Genomic DNA, 23,383 nt, shown 5'->3' with positions numbered 1-23,383 from the left:
GGATCAGCGCTTGCAGGCTTCGGGATGCCGGCAACTCTCCCCAAGCAGTGGGAACGTTCCCGCTGCTTGGGGAGAGATCCGCGAAGCCTGCACGTGCTGGGATCAGCGCTTGCAGGCTTCGGGATGCCGGCAACTCTCCCCAAGCAGTGGGAACGTTCCCGCTGCTTGGGGAGAGATCCGCGAAGCCTGCACGTGCTGGGATCAGCGCTTGCAGGCTTCGGGATGCCGGCAACTCTCCCCAAGCAGTGGGAACGTTCCCGCTGCTTGGGGAGAGATCCGCGAAGCCTGCACGTGCTGGGATCAGCGCTTGCAGGCTTCGGGATGCCTGCAACTCTCCCCAAGCAGTGGGAACGTTCCCGCTGCTTGGGGAGAGATCCGCGAAGCCCGCACGTGCTGGGATCAGCGCTTGCAGGCTTCGGGATGCCGGCAACTCTCCCCAAGCAGTGGGAACGTTCCCGCTGCTTGGGGAGAGATCCGCGAAGCCTGCACGTGCTGGGATCAGCGCTTGCAGGCTTCGGGATGCCTGCAACTCTCCCCAAGCAGTGGGAACGTTCCCGCTGCTTGGGGAGAGATCCGCGAAGCCTGCACGTGCTGGGATCAGCGCTTGCAGGCTTCGGGATGCCGGCAACTCTCCCCAAGCAGTGGGAACGTTCCCGCTGCTTGAGGAGAGGTCCGCGAAGCCTGGAGAGCGAGAGGGGTCGGTGCGCACCTACCGCTCTCGCTCTCCAGGCTTAAGCGAAAGCCTGCATTCGCCCCATAAGACGCACCCACATTTCCCCTTCATTTTTGGAGGGGAAAAAGTGTGTCTTATAGGGCGAAAAATACGGTATATAATGGTACCTTGGATTGCAACCTTTTTGGATTACAACCATGTCAAAGCTGGAAGTGTGTGTCCCTTTTTTTGAATTACAGCCCATTAAAAAAAATAAAAATTGGAGGCCCCATTGGCGAAAGCATGCCTTGGGTTACAACCTGTTTTGGTTTGCAACCAGACCTCCGGAATGGATTATGGTTGTAAACTAAGGTAACACTGTATTTCACTTCAGTGGATTTCTATTGTATATTGTATCTTTCCCCTGCAGATTGTTATGGGATGCCTTTTGAGGGAAGTCATAAATTGGATCTAATCTAATCACAGGTGCTGTTGAAAATGTCAATACAATATTAGGTGGTTTGGCCTTTGGGTAGGAAGGCACCATCTCCCTCTGCCTACAGAATATTGTTGTAACCTTTTTGTCTCAAAATTGGTAAACTTTTCACATTTTCATGGTGCTCAAAAGTTTTGACAGGCTAAGGTAGAGGTTGGTGGAAAGTATTAAATAAATATGAAAGCAAGTAATAATATAATACATTGACCACATAAGCTGCAATGAATAATTAACATTTTATTTTATTTTATCAAGAGATGAGGCAAGTTTGGCTTTTTCAGCTATGCTATTTTTTGTAAGCATTGAGCCTCTTCCAAATAGTAAAAAAAAAGATAACCCATATAAGATTGGAAAATCTAAATTGTGCATATATGCTAATTTAAGTAATTTCAATTGATGATGGAGATATTCTATATTAATATTGTTATAGTATAACTCTGTAGTATAGTATCTGGTTGACAAATTGAAACCAAAATCAGATTAGCAGCAATCATTATTGATAGTAGAGCAGACTCTTGGATAAAAAATATGGTAGTAATCCAATTACAAAGGAGCTAGAAATGCATCTCATATTTAAAATGGCAAATGTTCTTAAAACCTGGTGTTTGGATAGCTATGGCTGGTGATTTGGTGCATGAAACAGGATAAATTAATGCTTTACCTTCAAAAATTCCTATTTGTGTTCAGTTCGATAGTCATCAGAATTCCTTTGTTGAGATGCTACAGCAGTGATAAAGAATATTCATGCATTCATAGACCCCCAGTAGAGTCCTAATATTAGATAATATTGGCAACAAAAGGTGGGTTGTTTGTTCCTAATTTAAAGATTTATTATTATGCTGCCTAGTTAGTTGGTCTTCTGGTTTTTGAAAAGAAGAAATAAAACTTGTGGTTGAAGCTTGGACAGAGTACCATTACAACTCATTGAAGTTTATGTTATTACTATTAGAGATTCACTTAGTACAGCCAAAAATAATTGTCAAGGAATTGGGGCACTGTAAAGAATAAGACTTATAGTTTCTTCAGTGCTTCCCAACTTTGCAGTTTTTGACCCCCCTCATTTACTTTACTGCTTGTCATGGATGACTTTGTGAAAGCTAGTTTGATAATTAGAGAGGGTTCTGCAGTACTGCCGGCTTCAGCAATAACATATTTTCCCAGTGACTGCATGTTTGGATTATTTTAATTTGAGACACACTTGTAGTCTCTTTCGGCATTATGGAAAAATTGGAGAAGGAAGAGGATTCTTGTTCCATGTTGGGTGGGGAAAACACCCTTCTCCTTTTCTATTTTTTCTCACTTGTGTAAACAAATCAGCAAATGATCAGCCTTTCATTTCATGCTAAGCTTGCAAGAATTCTGGAATTCACCAGGAAGGACAGGGGCGGAGTCTGATTTCCACTCTGGAACAAGCATGGAGACATTCAGAAGAAGCAAGAAAGTTGCAAAGTGAAAGTCTTGACATTTTCATGAATCCTCTGTACATGAGAACTTGAAAGGAGTAGAATGGGGTAACTTCAAATAACAGTTGGCTATTTAAGAGAACTTGAAAAGAGGTTTCAAGAGTTAACTCAGTGGAAATGCACCCTGAAGCTAACTTTTTATCTACAGATAAAATTAAAATGGGCTTAGTAAAAACGGTTGTTGAAAATACCGGGCTCCAGCAGATCTGAAATGTAAGACACTGCATACCTTGAATGAATACTGGTAAAATAGGTCTGTGTTAAGGGATTGCCCTAGTCATTTGCACTAGTCATTCATCACAGATTATTATAAACATGAAATATTCAGTTTACTGTAGAGGGTATACTATATTTTTATACTAACTGTGTTATATGCAGCATTTTATTATGTGGAAACTTTAAAAATTGCACCGAAGAAGTATGTGAAGATTACACCATAGCTTTCTTCAGAGCTAATCATTTTCAGTACAGTTATGTCTTATGTGTCATGAAAGAGACTGCCCTCCTTTATCAAACAATTCCTTTCGTTTTGATTTTGTATCGGAGAGTAAATGACATTGTGTGTGTGTGTGTGTGTGTGTGTGTGTGTGTGTGTGTGTGTTGGGGGTGGGGGGGAAATCTTCACAAAATAAGGTGCTTTTTGTCCTAGTTACCAGCGCCTGGGAAGTGAAGCATGATTTGCATATGAGAAAACATCTGCTTGCTTTCATGATACGTTAAAGTCTTGCTTGCTTTGCATGCCTTCCAGCCCCCACACAATCATGACAGATTTTATGTAGGCAAACTGTAGACCAGAGGTTGATTTTTATTTTTTTTAAGTTCTGGTGGTAATGGAAGAAGTTGACATACAGTAACAGTATCAAATGCTCAGAATCCAGCATGCAAGTAAAAGAACCAAAACGAAACAAAGAACACCAGAAAACAATGAAAGCCTTTTAAAAAAAATATTGATGATCTTAAGGTACTGCATATAGTTTTAAAGCAGTGTTCTGGTTCTTTGTTAGCCCAACAGTTTATAAGGCTCTGCTTGAGCTAGGAGGAAGGAGGCAGTTTTCCTGGTGATAAATCTGCTGAGTAAATATAATCTTTCTACTGAATGTGTTACCCCTGAATTACACTAAATGTTCCGGCTTATTTTACAAAAGCCAAAGGCAAGTATTAGACTTTTCCAACAACGTTTTGGTCTTGAAGCATTAAGCAAGTATAAAGAGGCAGCTTGCATTCCGAATCCAAAGAGTTTAGCAGTATTAAGTAATTGAAATTATAAACTTTTGAACAGATGTATCAAGACTTTGAAAATATTATGCCTTCCCAGAAAACCTGTGTTTCATATATACACAGTCTAAGAGTCCCATGAACTAGGATCTTTAGTAAGTGATAGTGGCATCTCTTGACAGATTTATCCAGTGACTTACTTCTACACAGATTTTTACTTGGGGACAATTCTTATTGAATCTACAATCATAATATACAGAGTTAATACTGCCCCAAGGAGTTGCTGAGCAAAATGTATATGAATGTTTGAATGAATCGCAGCGATGATGGCCACATCAGATAAAAGCGAGGTTGAAGTTTAAATATTCAGCAGATGTGCATCAGCAGTTGAATACACAGGAGTCTTTGTCTAAATATGCTGTGTACCTTTGAAGCAGTGCTGTCTCCAAACTAACTGCTATCTTCATTTCAGTGTATCACAGTTAAGGAGAGGCATTAAACATTTTGGGTGAGTCTTCTGTTAACTTTAAAGACAAGTAATAAAACAGTCAGAAAAGCAACATCAGAACAATGGGAAAAACATTGCAAATTCTGCTTTAGCTATTTGAACATGCCTTCCAATAGTTATCCTAGCTTTTCCTTGTTTTCTTGTAATCTTAGAGATTATGGAGTGTTATGACTTGTAGAGTGTTATGACTTGGCCCATAACCTACCAGACGTGGGCCCACTATCTGTTGGGGCTTCACCACAACCAGTGTGATCAGCAGAGAGTGCACAACACCAGCATGGTCTTCCAGCAGAACACCAGAGTTTTTCTGCTTTTTAGTAGTCAGCCTTTTCCAGAAACCCCAGTTAAGAAAACTCCTTTCCCACTCAGTTGAGTTTAAAGTATAAAGTGTTCATTGTGTCAAGACATAGCTAAACACGATTACTACTATAATAGAGTTCTAAGAAGTAAAGAAACAAATATACAGAGAGATCCACTAGCACTTTGCCATGCTAGCTCACACTGCTATGTAAAATCCACCAAACATGGCTTCTCATAGACTCCCCCCCCCCCGTTGCCCCCAGACAGCGAATGCAATGCAGTCTTGGTTTTTATACCCATCTCTGCAATTACACACATTCCTGAGCTAAAGTGAGGATGTATGAGTCAGCAAGCCAGGCTTTCAGCCTTGTACCGTTGCTAGGCTACCCAGTGCACCTGGCATTCTATCTCTAAACAAGATCCAAACAAGAGGGATATGCTAGCTCAAGAGATAGACCAAGCAATTAGTGTAATTTCATTCCCTTTTCAAATTACACCAACATGGAAGAGCATTGATGGTAGCATGCATGTTTAGGTACTTACATAGTATGTAGAATTAAGGTCTATTGACCTCTGTTAATCTTCTTTCTGTGTAATGAGTTTATAATTGTGATACAGCTTTTGTAGCCCCTCTGCTCTGGCACATTTCTTTCCAGTTCAAGGAGCTAGTCCCAGTATTGAATCCATTGAGTGAAACACCCTGGTCTAAGTAAGTACATATGCTTGCACATCCTCTGCACATATAGCTCATGGAGCAGGAGGAACTGGAGCTAAATCTGTTGTCCATACAAACCTGACTCAGGACGTATAGTCATACCTCGGGATAAATACGCTTCAGGTTGAGCGTTTTCGGGTTGCGCTTCGTGGCGACCCGGAAGTAACAGAACACGTTACTTCCATGTTTCACCGCTCACGCATGTGCAGATGCTCAAAATGACATCATACGCATGCGTGGAAGCGGTGGAACGCGACGCGCAGTCGTGTGTTACATTCGCTTCAGGATGCGAACGGGGCTCTGGAATGGATCCCGTTCGCATCCAGAGGTACCAATGTATCTCTAAACATATCTGCAAATGGCTTCTCTGTGTTCAAGGAACAAACCCTTCTGGAATGTGAATGCTGGGGGGATTTAACTCAAATGTTGTGCTAGGGGAGCTACTTCCTGAAGGAACCAGTAGAAGTTGAATTTTTAATTATTTTTTTTGCAGGTCCATACTTGTAGTTGCCTAAATTGCACACATGCTTGCCTTGTTTTGCCTGCTTGTAGGCTCCAACATAGTATATTGCATTGCATAATATATCTGTCCCACATGTTAGCACTTAATAATCCTAGACTGGTATATGCACAGGAAAGAAAACTTTCTGGAGTTCTTTAGAATATATATTTACCACAGCCCAACATGTATTACATTTTTACTCTTAACTCTGTATCTACAGAGAGCATGTAAGTGTATAGGTGAGATTAAAAGTGGAATCCAAGTTGGGCTGCAATAAATATATTCACATCTGTTCCTCATACAAACATTTGTCACTCTCGCTTTTCTTCATCTGTATGAACAATAGGGTAGTTCCATTTTTTATATATATATAAACTTAACAAGATCCTATTATTGGTCTTTAAATGAATGTAAAATACATGCTAAAATGTATCTGGAGTATTGTAGATTTCAGAGAATGAATTAGATTAGAGAGCACACCATGCAAGGCTTTTTATCCCCTATTTTCTACATCTGCAGGTTTAAGCAGCTGCAGTAGATTATCAGCAGTTAAGCTGAATAAAGATGATGATGATGATTATATTTGTAGGCTGCCCTTCTGACTGGGTTGCTCCAGCCGCTCTGGGTGGCTCCCCAGCAGAATAGTAAAAACACGATAAAACATTAAAAACTTACTACACTAAAGAAGTGTGGGCCAAACAAAATAGTAAAATAAAATGTGGGAGGATAGAGAAAGGTGTCTTTAGAATTTATGGCTGTTACATTACCTTGTTTTGAAATTACTATGGAATGAAAGTAACAAACTTGGGCTTAAAATATTTAATGTTGAGGAGAAGGAAGTCTGTTTCTAAAAAGTTGGTGATAAATTCTCCATACTCATCTACTGAAATTGAGATTAGAGGATATTGTGTTGGAAGTAATTCAGTGGCAGACTAAGAGGTAGTTGCCAAACCTTAATTTGGTTAACTTCCAAAATTTGGGCAGTGCGTCAACTCAAAAGGTCATGATTTTTTGTAATTTTATTTGTTGAGACTGATGGGAGGAAACTCTAGCAAAATAGTTAGGATACTTTAGCTTTCCAAATGGTTGTGATATTTGCTTACAAATGTTAATCAGTGTTAATTTGCTCTTCCATCTTAAATCAGGTGATAGAGGAGGCAGGGTAGCAGGAAAAAATAAGCATTTTTCTGTATGCCAGCATTAACATTTAACGCATCTTGGGTCTTCTTGCCAGTGTGGTGTAGTGGTTAAGAGCAGTAGTCTCTTAGTAGTAGTAATTAGTAGTAGTAATCTGGGGAACCGGGTTCGTGTCTCCGCTCCTCCACATGCAGCTGCTAGGTGACCTTGGGCTAGTCACACTTCTCTGAAGTCTCTCAGCCCCACTCATCTCACAGAGTGTTTGTTGTGGAGAAGGAAGGGAAAGGAGAATGTTAGCTGCTTTGAGACTCCTTCTGGTAGTGATAAAGCGGGATATCAAATCCAAACCACTTCTTCTGCTGCTGCTGCTGCTACTGCTGTAGAAGAATGCTGACACACAATTCCTGGCAAATTTTCAGTAGTTAAAAAAGTTGAAATTCATTGCTTTGCGTATTTCTGGTATTGAAAGCACAAAACACAAGCATTATGTTGAGATGGCGAGAAGGCTGCATTAGGCACATTTCATGTAAAAATACAGGTTAATAACCAACACTAGTCATATGCAGAGTAGACCATTGTAATCAATGAACCTCAGCAACTTAAGTTCACATATTTCAATAGGTCTGAGTATGACTTGTTTGGAAAGTTTTGGTTATAGAAAAGCATGTACAGTGGTACCTTGGGTTACAGACGCTTCAGGTTACAAACTCCACTAACCCAGAAATAGTACCTCAGGTTAAGAACTTTGCTTCAGGATGAGAACCGAAATCGTGCGGTGGCAGCAGTGGGAGGCCCCATTAACCAAAGTGGTACCTCAGGTTAAGAACAGTTTCAGGTTAAGAACGGACCTCCAGAACGAATTAAGTTCTTAACCTGAGGTACCACTGTACATACTCAAAACGTTCTGTCAAATAAATGACTCAGTTGTTGAAACAACAAACCATCATTTGGTGCATACTCCACGGCCGTTTTATATGCCACTTCAGTCAATCAATGGCAGAATATTATGGGGTTGATCTGTGTCTTGGACTGACAAGACTCCAGGAGATGCTTTCTAACTCTAGCAGGAGAGTGCACTGTGTTGATATTGGTATGCTTTTCCTATTTTAAGACTTATCTGTTTAATCTGTGTAAGTTATTCAGTTCTGAAACCATGAATATTCTCTTTTGATGAAACATAGATATTTACTTTTAATTTTTTGGAAAAACACTCTCTTCCTTAGTTTACTTATAATATTTATATCAGCTACCTAGTAACATGGAGGGGACGCGGGTGGCGCTGTGGGTAAAACCTCAGTGCCTAGGACTTGCCGATCGTATGGTCGGCGGTTCGAATGCCCGTGGCAGGGTGAGCTCCTGTCCACCTAGCAGTTCGAAAGCACCCCTAAGTGCAAGTAGATACATAGGTACCGCTTTATAGCGGGAAGGTAAATGGAGTTTCCGTGTGCTGCGCTGGTGCTGGCTCGCCAGAGCAGCTTCGTCACGCTGGCCACGTGACCCAGAAGTGTCTCCAGACAGCGCTGGCCCCCAGCCTCTTAAGCGAGATGGGCGCACAACCCTAGAGTCGGACACGACTGGCCCATACGGGCAGGGGTACCTTTACCTTTTCCCTTTACCTTTACCCAGTAACATAGTTCTCTGGGTGGCTTACATGCCTGAAACAAAATTCAACGTTAAAATGCAAATATTACAAAGAAAATAGCATACTAATTTATATGTAGAGAAAAACTTAAATATTAGTTCATGGTATAACTGAAAATATACAACATAGAAAGAAGGGATTAAAAGTCAAGATTTTAAGAACACAGATTTTAAAGGCTTTGGAGAATGAACTCTGAAAGATGACTCTGGGAGGCCATTCCATATCTAAGGTGCCGCCACTGAGGCAGCTCTTCCTTTGCTAGACATCTGTTTTGTTTCACTTGGGGGCATCTCTGGTCCTCAGGATCTGAACAGCCAGGTAGGCATATGTGGGAGAGGGCATTATTTTCAGTTCATGTGAAGAAGCATCAATGAAAATGGGTTAAACCAGGGGTAGGCAACTAAGGCCCAGGGGCCAGATGCGGCCCAATCGCCTTCTCAGACGGTCCGGGAATCAGCGTGTTTGTACATGAGTAGAATGTGTCCTTTTATTTAAAATGCATCTCTGGGTTATTTGTGGGGCATAGGAACTCGTTCATTCCCCCCCCCCAAAAAAAATAGTCTGGCCCACCACATGGTCTGAGGGTTCCCAGGGCTGAAAAAGGTTGCTGACCCCTGGGTTAAACTATCAAATTGCCCAACAACATGTGAAACAGAAACTAACAATTTAACTCCTCCAGCTCTGCTAGGCATACTCCAGCTTGCTGCCTGTTTTAGCCCAAGCAAACAGCCTTTCTCCAGCCTCCCACCATGCTTAAGCCTCATTTTAAAAATCATGCTGTTCTTACGCCTCTTTACTTGCTAAGGGTTGTTCGCAGTGCTACACTAGTGGGGTCCCACTGGAGCAGTGAGACAACCATTTCCTCTCCTCCCACTGCATGCCTCCAAAATCTTCCCCAACCATCTGTAGCTGATTTTGAGAGGGGACAAAAGAGGTGGAAGATGATTCTTTGTTGTGTGCACAGAAGTCCCTTGTGCCAGTGTATGTTGCATACGGCTCTACGTTTTTAGATCAGCTTCTTTCCTTATTCCTCTACTTACCTGACCCTTCTCTTTCTTCCTTGATCTTTTCTTACCTCTATGACTTATGCAGAAAAATCCCTGACTAAGACAGAAAATCAAAGAAAAAAATTTAAGAAAAAAAGGAGCAAACAGCTTAAGACTGATAGCTTCCAAGGTCCTTCTTCCTGAATAGCTCAGTTGGCTAGAGCGTGGCGCTGATGATGCCAAAGTTGCAGGTTTGATCCCCATAAGGGGCAGCTGCATTTCCCTGCATTGCAGGGGGGTTGGACTAGATGATAAACTGGGTCCCTTCCAATTCTACAATTCTATGGTTCTATGGTTCAAGGCTCACAAAAGATGCTTAATATGGGTCTCTTTGATTACCAGTCCCAATGGATCCATGAAAGGGCATGCCCAAAAGAAAAGGCCTTAGTTAATCTGGAGGCATATTCTAGATCAGATATGGACTTCTCACTTTTTGATGAGAGAGTCTGGAGCAGAGCTGCTATTTTAGCATGACTGCTGTGAAATCTGGTCCTTGGGGAGGTCTCCCAAGCCTTCTCTTACATATATTAAGGCTGTGTCTGTTGTTTTGTATTTTTAGTTACTGCTAGTGTGAGGTGGTGTTTTTTAAAACTGATTTTATTGATTTTGTTACTGCAGTTGTGTAGTGCCTTGAGTGTAAATTTCACTAGAAAAACAAGTGGATTTTTAAAGTACAGTGGTACCTCCGGTTGCAGACGGGATCCGTTCCCGAGGTCTGGCCGGATCCCAAGGTTTTCACAACCGGAGGACCGCTTCTGTGCATGTGCGCGCAGCAAAACCCGGTAAAATACTTCCGGGTTTGTCACTTTCTCATCCCAAAGTTTACGTAACCAGAGGGTTACATAAATGGAGGTACTACTGTACATGCAGTAACTGATGATGTTACCGTTGCAGGTCTTTTTTTAAAAAAAAGAAATTTGAAAATACTGCAGCACAATTCTTCCTCCATAACCAAATGGTGTATAGTCAGCTAGTCTCTTAAAAGTTGAGGTGGGCCTCCCTCCTTTTCTGACTTCCTTTTCATCCATTGATTGTGATAGATTGCTTGATGGGCTCCCAATAGGTAATACAAAATGCAGGCCAGGAAATTGTAGTATGCTGTTCAATGTAAGTGCCAGCCAAAAACATTTCTCTTTCACCAGGCCTTTGGCTGATGAAACATTCTGTGGCTTTTTAAATGTGTTTGTGGGAGTAGGGTTATTGGTTTGTTTTTGTTTTATTATGTATTTTGTATTTTCATGCTGTGAACTGCCCTGTGATCTTTGGATGAAGGGCAGTATACAAATTTAATAAAAAATAAATTATTATATTAACTCAAGGCCTCTGATATAAGATCAACATTCCAGCTACATTCAGGTATTAATGAATTAACTCCACCACTTGTTTCCATGTTTCATTTTTACTGGCTTGATAAGATCCTTTACTCTCAGTGTGGAAGATGGTCAGTGCCTTAGCAAGGTTGTACGTTGGAATTTAGAAGGACTATGTTCTATGATGACTTTGATCTCTAAGCGAGGAAGAGAAAACTATTAATATATGCCATGTGGATCGGGAACAGTTGCATGCATATCCTTTTCTACAAGTTGCATTGCATATTGTCTAATTTCATTTGGCCAAGATCATTGCAGTTCATAATTATATATTGAGTTTTGCTTGTGCAATGTCCTCATTGCAGAATTCTTGCAGACCACATTTAAGACTTTGGTGTCAAACCATTCTTAAACTCTTAGATAAGATCTTACTACTAGAGAACCTTTTTTGACTTATTGTAGCCTGATATTTTCCGTTTATATATTTAACTTTAGTAAAAATGCATTCTGTTCTGTCTTAACAAATTATAATCCTGCTAAGTATTGTCACAATAATAAAATAATGCATACATTCTAAATAATATTTGTGCTGCACATAACATTGCTATCATAGGAATTCAGATTTAGAAAGCCAGTAGGCTTTCTCTTTGTTTCAAGCATAGTTGCCAGGATAAGGCAATCATTTTTTGATTCACCTAAGTTAGATTTGAAGGTAGCTGATAGATGACAAAAAGAGCACCAGCAAATATTCCCATCTTTTCCTCTGGGGAAACAGCACCATAGCCAAGACATCAAAAGGCCAGTTCTTGTCACTGATGATTATTACATAGGGAAAGAAGGGATTTGCGAAGAGAGGAATAAGGGCACAGATCTTTGTAAGTGGCCACTTGCAATAGATAGGTGTGGATGTTACATGCTTTGTGCTGTGATGCAGGTGATGTTAGAATTAAAGGATTACCACAGTGATGATAACCACAACGTGTTCATTTAGCATTGTGTTCAAATGCCCCAATAGGCAGAAAATTCTGTGCTAGGTATCTTAGGGGACTGAAAGGAGGCATTTCGTTTAAGACTTGATTGCCAGCTCAAATTTTGAACAAATTAGGAAATAAATTTACTATATTTGTTGCCTGTTTTAGACTATGTGACAATTGATTTGAAATCTGCAATTTATCTGCGATAAATTGAGAAATACTTAAAGTAAAGCTGAGATTCATATTCAGGGAGGTTCCAAGAACATTCCTGTGCAGAGATAGAAAGCAACATTGCATTAGTAAAACTGCAGAAAAGTACTTACAAGATGATTTAATTGATTTTCATTATAATTTGGGTTTCTTGCCTTTTGGCTTTTAAAATATTAACTTTAATGATACAACCATTGTTCCTGCTTCCAAACAAAAAGAGGATTGAACAAATTGTGTGCACCATGTTCCTTGAAGAAAAGAGGGGGATTATACTGGATGCCATTCAACTAATTTTACTCAGAGTAGATCCATTGAAATCAATGAACATAACTAAGTTAGGCCATTAATTTCAGTGCATTTCCTCTGATTAAAACTTAGTTGAATGAGACCAGGATTTAACTTGGAGTTGTCATCTTCCTCCTGTAAACTGTTGACTTTGGTTGTTGCCGTTCTACTTATCAAAAAGACTGGAACTCAGTGGCATCCCCTAAACTTGGGAACACAGCAATAGGATGGCCACCTTGTACTAAACGTCCCTTTTGCTGTTCATGCTAATGTAAAAAGCGCTTTCCTTCAGAGTTGATGTACGAGGTTATAGATTCCTGTAGTCAGTAGCTCTGATTGGTTTCTTTGTTTCTGGGTTGCCTCCTAATAGCATGATCCCTGTGCAACTTGGGGCCTGAGTACTTGAAGGACTTAACCTCTCCCATATATCTGCAAGGAAAGTCCTGTTGGTGGCGCTTTCAGTGGGTGAAGCCTGTGTAGCAGTGGAATGAAGCACAGTGGTGGCCCCTGGCTTTTGAACTTCCTCCTGATTGAGATTTGGTTACCTCTCACATTAGCAATGTTTAGGTATATTAAAAACATTTGTATTTCACTTTTCATTGCTAATTGCTCATTTTTAGTAGAATGCATTGGTTTTTTAAAAGATTATCATTGGTCTGTTGATGGTTTTAATTATTATTATTTTTTAAAAAAATAATTATGCTTTAAAAAGTTGTAAGTAATCCTGAGGCAGGAGGAAGGCTGGGTATGAGAAAACAATTTTTAAAATAAATTGTATCATTAATCTTTCAGTGCTTATATAGAATACAAACTGATTTAGGACTGTATCAGATTTGTTCCATCTTTATCCTTAGCTTAGAACATTGCATTAGAATATATGTTGGAAATAACAAGCTTCACAAGATTTCCACATGCAAAATATACTTCCTGTTGGAGTATCTTTCATTTTGAGCTATTATGAGTTGTGCTTGCTAATGACAGGCATGTTATATCCACTCTGATGGTACTTAAAATGCATAACATGTATTGCAGAAAGCAGTGGTTGCTATAGCAACTTCCTAGTAGGTCACAGGCAATGTTGTGTATATATGATCTGGCTGTTAATGCACACTAATATGCCTGATGGAGAGAGAAGAAATATAGAAGCCAGGAATGAGAGTGATGAAACCTCATGGAATCCACATTGGAAATTACTGTAATTTCAACAGTGATGGTAAATTGATCTATGGACTGTGGTATGTTAGTAGAATTGCTGATGCTTAAATACAGAACCAAGATTTTCTAGAGTCTCCCCTGCAAAAAAAAGGAAAAAATTAAAGCTATTGGAAATGAAAGGATAGTATGCATTTTATGTGTATCTGGTCATTTATTTTTTGTTTTTTTGTTCTTAGTGGTTCAATTTTCTTTTTATCTTAGTTTGCTCAGCTTGTACATTGAGTTGAAGCTATTCTTTTTGCTTGACCCCTGAAGATCAAAGTACACTGATTCAGTGTGTGAGATGCTATGATGTTGCATTTTAAAAATTGAATCTGGGCCACTGAATGCAGAAAACTGCATGATTGAGCACTTGATATATAGAGCAGTTGGTGTCCTGGAACCATGACATCTATTTGTTTCATAAGCTAGATATTAAAGCAGGGTTATAAATAAGAATGAACCTTCAAAGGCTGGCTGCAGAGAAAATGAAGCTCCTTCCTCTGTAGCCAACATAGAAATACTGGTCTGATTTGCAGAAAAGCTGTGGTTTGTTTAAACCATAGTTAACCATGAGTTCTCCAACAGATGATCAAACAAATCATAGTTCATTTCTCCAAAGTTTTGTTTTGTTTTCTAATTGCTCTTGCCTCATGCATTTGTTGGTGGTGAGCACCTGGGGTAGGACTATGGTTAGGGAAGGGTGATAGATTTATATGTAATATCAAGTCATACTTAAACCAAAGTTCATAAGTCAGCAACAAAACATGCCTTAAGATTGTGATTTGTTGGCAGTAAACAAAGCATAGTTAAGGTGTTGGACAGGGTTCACACATAGCACTTAGCCATAAGTGTTCAATGTAAACTAGGCCACATGTCTCATATTTATTTTTTAAAGTGACTTTTTACTCTACTGGTTGATAGAAGAAGAATGGATCACACCCACTCTCCTCTGCCAGTTTGCTTACCCACTGTCTTGGAATTCCATACGCCCACTTGCATATGCTAGTCCCCTGTATGTAGTTGCTGAGTGAATTGCTAAATGCAATGATTTATTAAGATAACTTTGGCATAGGCACCAAGTAAAGGGCAGCAATATTTTCTTCTGAGAACTCTATTGGACTGCAGTCATTGGTATGACTTGATCTTCCATTCTAAATTTAGAGCTCTTGGTTAAGGTGCATAATGCTAACTTTGTGATGAAATACTTTCATCAAGGGTTTTTCTGCAGTAGTATTACATCTGAAACCAACAAATAGTAATTATTTACTGTCCTCTGGTCGTTGAGAGGGGTAGCTTACCATGGAGGAGCAGAGCTCCTGTGATATTGCCATTATTTTCAAAAGCTGGATGTGTTGCAAATTTAAAGTTTTAGCTTTCTGGATGTGGCTTTTACATTTTTTTCTTCATTTGGGCATGTTTGAATGGTTAGCTAAATTGTTACATTAATTTTAATGAATAAATACTATCTGTAGTTTAGAAGGAAACAAAAATACAGCAACATTCAATAGAATTTCCTAAGATGAAAACAACATACAATTGTAAATCATAAACAAAGTAGAGCAGTTTACAAAAGAAAGAATTAAAAATTAAGAGAATCCAGAAAAACCTAGGTTTTTTTACTGGTGTTTAAAAGTCATCACCATCTCCCCCACGTAACTTAACTGAGGGAGGGTGTTCCCACTGAAAAGGTCTCCTTCATGGTTTCTCCAGGTGACAATCCATTAGTTGTGAAACAAACAATGTGTCTCATCAGAAGTTCTTAAAAGACCAGCTTCTACTGTATCAGGGGAGGGCTCTGCTTAGGTATCCTGGTCCCAAGTTATTTAGGCCTTTAAATGTCAACAAAAAAACCTTAAACTTGGCTTGACATTACATAGACATCCAGTGCAGATATTTCAGCAGTTGTAATATGTATACTGCCAGGTGTCCCTCTAAGAACTCTAGCAGCCACACTTTGCACTAGCTGTGGCTCCTGAAGCAGGTGCATTGCGGTTTTCTAATAATGAGCTTACCACTGTATGCACCACTGTGGAAGGGTTAGACCAGTCCAGAAACAGCCATAGTTAGAGCACCAACTGAAATTGGTAATGGGTGCTTTGAACCATGTGACGTCACCTGGGCCTTTGACAACAATGGATCCAGGAGCACCTGCTTTTTCAGAGGGAGTGTACAACTATCCAGAGTTGTTACACTATCCAGTTCTTGGGCCTCGGAATCAATATTTATTTCTTAGCCCCATCTAATGCATGACTGCATACAGGCACTGGTTTAGGACTTACTTCGCCAAACCTTTATTAGGCATTACAAACACAAGCCATCATAAAACATCCATATATGAAATTTTAAAATAGATACAAATAAACAGCCATGTAAACATATGTAATAACGAGGATTTTCATTGGAGTTTCTTACAGCTAAATAGTGCCATTCACCACTCTGAGAGATACAATTGATAAAAACTTAGTCACCCTTGCAGTTACTTCCAGGTTAATGTCAGACAGATAGCATCTGATACTTTCATTGTGTCGCGATGTTAGACTACCCAAAAAGGAGGATAGCATAGCTGGTTGCACAGTGGGCAGTAGAAAAGAATATGTTATACTATGTCTGGCATATTTAAAAAAATCTGCAATGTCTATCGTTTCTGAGGATGTTTAAATATCTGCCCTTGACAAAAGCTGAGGGGAAAATATTCAGATGAGTGAACATAAAGGGTCTGCATTCGAATGGAATTATTAATTTTGAAATAGGTGCCCCTGCAGCCCCAAACTCCGAGCGTCCTCCAGTATTTGCAGCTCTGGAAAAGGCAATTCCCTTCTTCTCCGGTGTGCTTCAGCGACATATATCAAAAGATGTATGCACACTAATCTTCCGGCATAACACAGCAAGAAGCGTGAGACATCATAGAGCTAATCTATGTATTTATTTTATGTATTTATTTAAACACTATGTACAGTCAAAGGAATCATGGCGTCCTCTCTCTCCAGCTCCGAGAGGGAAAATAGGACAAGTAAAAGCAAAAGTACAGTAGTACATACAGCGGAAGAGATAAGACTGTCCTCCATTCCCACACTCTTCCAAGTCAGGCATGTGATTTACACCAATCACATTTGCAGCATTGGAGGCGTGAAATACTAACAAGGATCTCTGGTCAATGATGACAAAAGCTGCTAAGAGATTTAGGAGAATTAACAGGGTCACACTACTCCGATCCCCCTTCTGAAGGAGGTCATCCATCAGGGTGATAAAGGCTGATTCTGTCCCCAAACCAGGCCTGAACTCAGACTGGTAAACATAATCAGTTTCATCCAAGACTGTTTGATGTATGGTGTATAGATCCATTCTTATATTATGGAGGTTAAATTATTGTGCTAAGGTCAAAAATAAATATAACAGCCACGTCATTTTGAATATCTGGAAGGGGCATCAAATATTGCTGTTGGACCACCCTATTATAAAGTATTTGATACAATACTGCATGGGAATTCATGGAACTAGAGGGGAAAGAGCATTAATGCAAGCATTGCAAGGTGGAAGAAAGGCAAAAAAGAATTGCAGAATGAAAGAAAACAATAGTTTTGCTACAAGGCAAACAGTGCTTTTAGGAAAACCTCAAGGAATTGTTGTACTTCTTCTGGCAAGCTAATTAAGTTTGTGGTTGATTGTGGTTATTGAATGGTGATTTAAAAGTATATGTCACTAGGCTAAGCATTCTTCCCACTTGCCTCTGAATAATTCCCGCCCGCCCACCCCCCATAGGCCATATCAGAAGTTTGAACTGTGCAGTGTCCAAATTATCTTGGTGAAGTGCTGTGGCCTGGTTATCATACTATAATAAACCATAGTTTGTCTTAAACCAATGGTTTAATTGTGAATGTGTCTCTCCCTGATGTGTGGCTCCCCATGTAGTGCCAGCATGGATCAAACAGGCCATAATGTTTCTTGTTGTGTTATTCAAACCCAGATCATGGTTTGTTTCAAACAAACCACAAACAGTAAGCCAGAAATAAAGGTTTGCTGTTGGTTTACTTTTGGCGTACCATTCGAGGTTTGGTTGAAACAAACAAGCTACAGTTCAAGTTCAGTTAACATGACAAGCAGTGTTAGAAACTGGGATAGAAAAGCTAGAAGCCAAATGGCTTCTGGGACCTGGGTTGTGGGCACCAAACAGAATGTCTAGTCGCCCCTTTGGGGGGCAAGTGGGCCGGCAACACTATTTATTTATTATTTTGATAACCATGAACTAATACGCAATTCACACAAGTGGCACATTGTTAATATAACATTTTTAGCAGAAATTGTCAATACATGTTTAATTTGGTGTTTACAATAAAAATATTGGTACCGTACCTCAGTTTTCAAAACACTCCACTCTTTATTGTTAAACTCCTTAACACATTGCTTATCCTTAACATATGTGCATACATTTCAGTAATCCTTGAATGTCAGCCAGGTGCAAAAAATGGCACCCAGACTTTTTGAGGTGCTTGCAAATGGAGAATATTAGCAAAAGGCACCTGGTGCCCTGCAAATTTTGAACCCTAGTGACAAACCATACTATGGTTTATTAGAACTGTACGGCCACCTTGCGGCAGGGAGAGAAGCCATGCAAGTTGCATGGCGAGGGATGGGGGGTTCACAAAAGACACATGGCTTAAGACAAACTGTGGTTTATCATATGCAAACCAGCCATATATACAGTAGTTCATTTCAACACCTAAAAGCAGTACTATTTTTACAGGCCTTTTTAATTTCTGATATGCTGTGTTTTTATGTGATTGTTTAACTCTCAGGAACTTTCGGCCTTGTATTTCTACTTTTTGCAGTTTTTAAACTATTTCTTTTATTTAAAATTATTGTTTTAAGTGTGCTTTAGATTTTTATTTATTTGGATTTGTAAACTGTTACCTTTTTATATGTCATCCAGTTAACAATTGATAATGGACATTTCATATATAAAATGAACAATTGAATATGCACTTTTCACATGAGGTTATGATTAAGATGCTGTGAAATGCTTCCCATTGTATTTGTGCATTCAGAACGCTAAATATTAAATTGGCCAGAGCTAGAAAAACATGTATAATTCTGATTGAGAAATCCACCCACTTTTTGTACATTCACAATGTGGAAGATCCTCTACCTCACATTTGGAAAATACACATGACTTTGATCCCTACCCTCTACCCTTTGGTTTATTGAATCTACAGTTTCATTTCAGAATTATGGTTCTTAACTACCTTTTTTATTTAATAGGCTGGATTTGGAGATTTCTTGAAAATAATTACGAGATTGGCTGATAAAGACGTCACCACAAGATACTCGTTGGGTTTTAAAACATAGTGGCCTACATCATGATTACTTCAGAGTTACCAGTCTTACAGTGAGTAGTTCATTTTCTTTCTTTCTTTCTTTTAAAAAATCAACAGCCAAATATTCAAAGTGCATTGCTTACCTTGTATGATAATTGAAGTTCTTACTGTGTGTTTGGTATCTGATGACACACAGCTCTACTTCTCCATAATAATATTGAGTGGGCTGGGTGAGGGCCAATGAACTGAACTTCAGCCCTAGGAAGACCGAGGCACTTTGGGTTGATAGTATTTGCGTCCACAAGATGGGCCAGCTACCTGTTCTGGATGGGGTTATAGATCCTCTGAAAAAACAGGTTTGGAGGGTGGCCCTGGATCCATCTTTTTCACTGGAAGCTCAGGTGATCTCTGGTTGGAGTGCCTTTTACAGCTGGGATGTAAGCTGCTGCTGTTCTTGGTTAGGGATAGTCTGGCCACAGTGATCAATGCATTTGTAACCTAAAGACTTGATTATTGCTATGTGATCTATGTGGGGGTACCCTTGGGCCTGGGTCAGAGTCTCCAGCTAGTACAAAATGCTTTTGCTAGACTGTTGAGAAGGCAGACTATCACCAGCAGATAACTCCAGTGCTCAAAAGTCTGCACTGGCTGATTAAAAGGTATAAAAAAGAGGTAAGGCTGCCTATACGCTGTTGGGCCAGGTTGAAGATCCTTGTGTTAATTTACAAGGCTCTTAACAATTTGAGTCCACCTCAAGGACTACCTGATCCTTTATATCTTTGAATGATCACCGAGGTTTTCATGGAAGTCACTGTTAGTAGTCCTCTATCGCTTGGATGCATGGCTCGTGTTCACCAGGAGCTGTATATTTAGTATTGTGGGCCCAAGTTTATGGAATTCCTTTTCAGTTGAGGTCAGACAGGTCCCCTCCCTACTGAACTTTCCAGTACCTACTGAAGTCTATTCCAGCAGGCATTTTAATTGATGTTAGATTTTATAGTTTTAAATGATTTTTATTTTTTGTATTTTTGTAAACTGAAGTGAAGTGGTTATATATATTGTTTAAATAAATAAAATAAATAATCTGAGTGAGGTTTCTGAGAAATAGTAACCTTGGGTATGGTGCTTGTACAAAGCACCAAGAGTTTCAACTACCAAAATCCCCACTTGTGTACTGTAAATTTTTTTAGGCAGGAGGCCATGTATTGTTATCTGTGAGATGGTCTTCCGGGACAGGGATTATATAATGTGTTTGATGTGCTGCAATTGGCCGTAAAGTTGATTGGAATCCTGCTCTATTGGGGTGGGGAAGCAGGAGTTTTTGACTTTTCATGGATTTCAGTGAGACTCTTTGTCTTTTACCCTTTCTGCCACTGTATCTTTCTTTTATATGATAGCTAACATTAGGGAATTCAGTCTGAGCCATACCTACACGACCCTTGGGAAAATAGAAAAGCATACAGAACAATTGCATCTTATACACACTTAATTTGTGTAATTTCACCCATATGCAGTTGAAGGCAGACTGGTTTAAATTGTGCACGTTAAATCTAAGCAAGGCAGAGAGCTTAAAAACTCTTTATGCACTGGGTCCGCTTGGGTTACCAGGCACATGAAGAGCTTTTAAACTCTTTGCCTTGCTTGGGGGGGCAAGGCCCACTTGACATGCCAGTTTTGGCATGTTTGTGTGAGTTTCTGCAAAATCTTGCATGTGCATCTCTGGCCTCCGAGAACCTGCGTGCTGGGTGGGCATCGCCCTGAAAGCAAGTCAGAGAGCTCAAAAGCTCTTTTTTGTGTGGGAAAACCCATGTTGACCTGACACGAAAAGAGTTTTTAGGCTCTCTGCCTTGATTGCTGGGCAAGGCCCACTCAGCACACAGTACAGCTGTTAGCTGCCATGTGGCTGCAAAGATTTGGATATGCACAATTTTTGTGTATGTGTGGAACCCTTGGAACTGAACCTCCACGTAAAATGTGATTGTAATGTATAAAGAAAGTTTGAAAATAAACTCATCAGCTTTGTAATAAACAAAATTTCGTTATCTGAAGCAGATGATGCTGAAGTCTATTGCCTTGTAGAGATAGAAGAAACTTGCATATGTTTTTAAAGGTTCAGAAAAATAAACATTTTTCAGATGTAATTAGGAAGTGAAAATACATTTGGATATTAGTTATACACAGTTTGCTGTCAGTCCCAGGGACATCAATAGGAATTGCAGCTTCCTCCTGTGCATGTTAATATAAAAGCTATGATTCCATTGCAGGGGGTTGGACTAGATGACCCTTTGGGTACCTTCCAACTCTACAATTTTATGATTACCGGTATATGAAATGTCCTAATAGCAGTATCCCCTTGGTTGAGAAACAGAGGAAGTGACTGCAGTGAAATTCTGCTTGTTCTCCTTGATCTCTCCACAACTTTTGTTATTGTTGACCAAGGTATCTTCCTAGAGTGGCTGAAGGAAGTGAGGTTGGGGGGCACTGTATTACAGTGATACCATTCCCAGCTTTAAGGCCATTATTAGAATGTGCCGGATGGGGGGCACGAGTATTGTTTGGTGCCCTGGGAGTTGGTACCCTGCAGAATGCCACAGAACATTTTGTCCCCCATGCTATTTAACAATGATGATAAAACTTGTAATATTTAATACATGGCATCCAGAGTTTTCAAATTTGTCTCGTTGATCTACCGTCAGATAAATGAACAAATTTTGATACTTAACCATTGAGGCTATATATCACAATTTATTAATCTGTTCCTTTAATGTAGGGGCTCTAGATAGTCTTCATTTCAAGAATGACTTGCCATATGGAGCTGCTGTTTAAGTAGCACAAGTGCAAAGGTCTCTCTAGGAGCATGTTAATCAGGTTTTGGACATTTGGGATCCTGACCATAACATTTTAAAATCTCAAACAACTATAATGAACAATTTTTTCTGGTTTAAAAGCAAATTTACCAGTGTTTAATGCTTAATTTCTGAACCTAGTAGGGGTTATTTTTTTCTAGAATCTTATGCTTCTTTTTACCTGGGTTACTGGTGTTTAATTCATCTTTTTATTATTTGTAAGCCACTTTGATTATTTTTATTGCAAGGCCAAATAGAAATACGAAAAAGGAATAAATATATCCTTAATCCAAAGTGCCTGTTGATAGGTAGTGGTTGCTCAATATTGTGAGGGAACTTTACTCAGATATTGATTCTGAGACCTTTATTTTTTGAGGTCAGAGCTGTTTCCATTCCCCGCAGTTCAGTTTCTGCCAAATAGTTATGCTATTTGTCTTGCTGTCTACTATTTAACAAAGCTTAGAAAACTGTTATGTAACTTATGCAAGCTATATTCATTTCAATGTAAAGGAAACCCTCAAAACAGTGTTTAAAAAGTCCCATTAATTATGCTTCCTGACCACAGACAAACATGAACTGCAGCAATTTCTACTTCCTTTTCTATTGGAAATATCCAACATGAATAATTAGAGACAAAGAGTAGGCACCTAAGTTTTAGGGCAGATGTACGTGTTGTGTTTGGGGCAAGTAAAAAATCGCAAGTCTGTTTTAAAGGTATATTATATGGACACAGCATCTCAGTTTGTTCTGTTCCCTCTGACTGAATAGCCAGACTAGATAAACTTGCTGGATGGACTATGGTGAGTTTCTCATGACTTTCAGTAGAACAGTTCAGTAGAATTCAATGTACGAATCATTCCCATTGTTTATTAGGTTTCCCCACCTAAATATGTCATATTGGAAAGGAGAGAATTCCATGAGATTAGAGAATCCAATGGTGTGAGTTTGGTACTCCAAAACAAACCATATACAGGGTGAGTCTTTTAAAATAGGCCCCGTGGAACATGTGTACTCTGTATCCATGGGGCCTCTTTTAAAGGACTTACCCTGTATATACCGCTGCTTAATACTAATTGTTTATGGTACAGAAGTTGGCAGAGTATCTACCAGCAGATAAACTAGGGAATAAAATAAAATTTATTGGCAAGGCAGGTGTATATAGACCTGGATTCTCATCAGAACTGCAAACATTTGAGATACAGGGGCCACAAAGCCTTTAATACTGCTGTGAGGGTAGGTGAACTGCAAATTGAAATAAATGTTCCTAATCACATGTGTGATTGTTCACTTTGATTGTGGTGAAGAAATTACACTCAGTTCAACCATTTAATTTTTTTATCATTACATTTATATTCTGCCCTTCCTCCCAAAGGAGCCCAGGCAGCAAACACCTCTGTGGTTAAAAACCAATACAATTAAAAAAACAAAAACATTTCAAAATGACTAAAAACATCTAAAAATAAAATTTATTGGAAACATGTCATATACATTCAGTTTTTTCTTCAGAATATGGGAATTTAAAATCATGTTATTTGTGTTGCCTAAGAGAATAGCAAGAATATGGTGGCGACAA

At 39.5% G+C, this 23,383-nt stretch overlaps 1 protein-coding gene across 1 annotated transcript in view; it reads left to right on the top strand.

Moving 5' to 3' along the window:
• The window catches only part of STAG1 (STAG1 cohesin complex component), a 104,308-nt gene that overhangs the window by 16,998 nt on the left and 63,927 nt on the right, over positions 1–23,383 (top strand). The window contains exon 2 of the mRNA XM_081192529.1: positions 18,909–19,035. Within this exon, the coding sequence (XP_081048655.1) occupies positions 19,007–19,035 (29 nt within the window). The 5' untranslated portion in view covers positions 18,909–19,006. The remainder of the gene's footprint in view (positions 1–18,908; positions 19,036–23,383) is intronic.

This window comes from Podarcis bocagei (genome assembly GCF_964188305.1).
Source record: "Podarcis bocagei genome assembly, chromosome: 4".
Lineage (NCBI taxonomy): Eukaryota > Metazoa > Chordata > Lepidosauria > Squamata > Lacertidae > Podarcis > Podarcis bocagei.
This window is presented reverse-complemented; position numbering and strand designations above follow the sequence as displayed.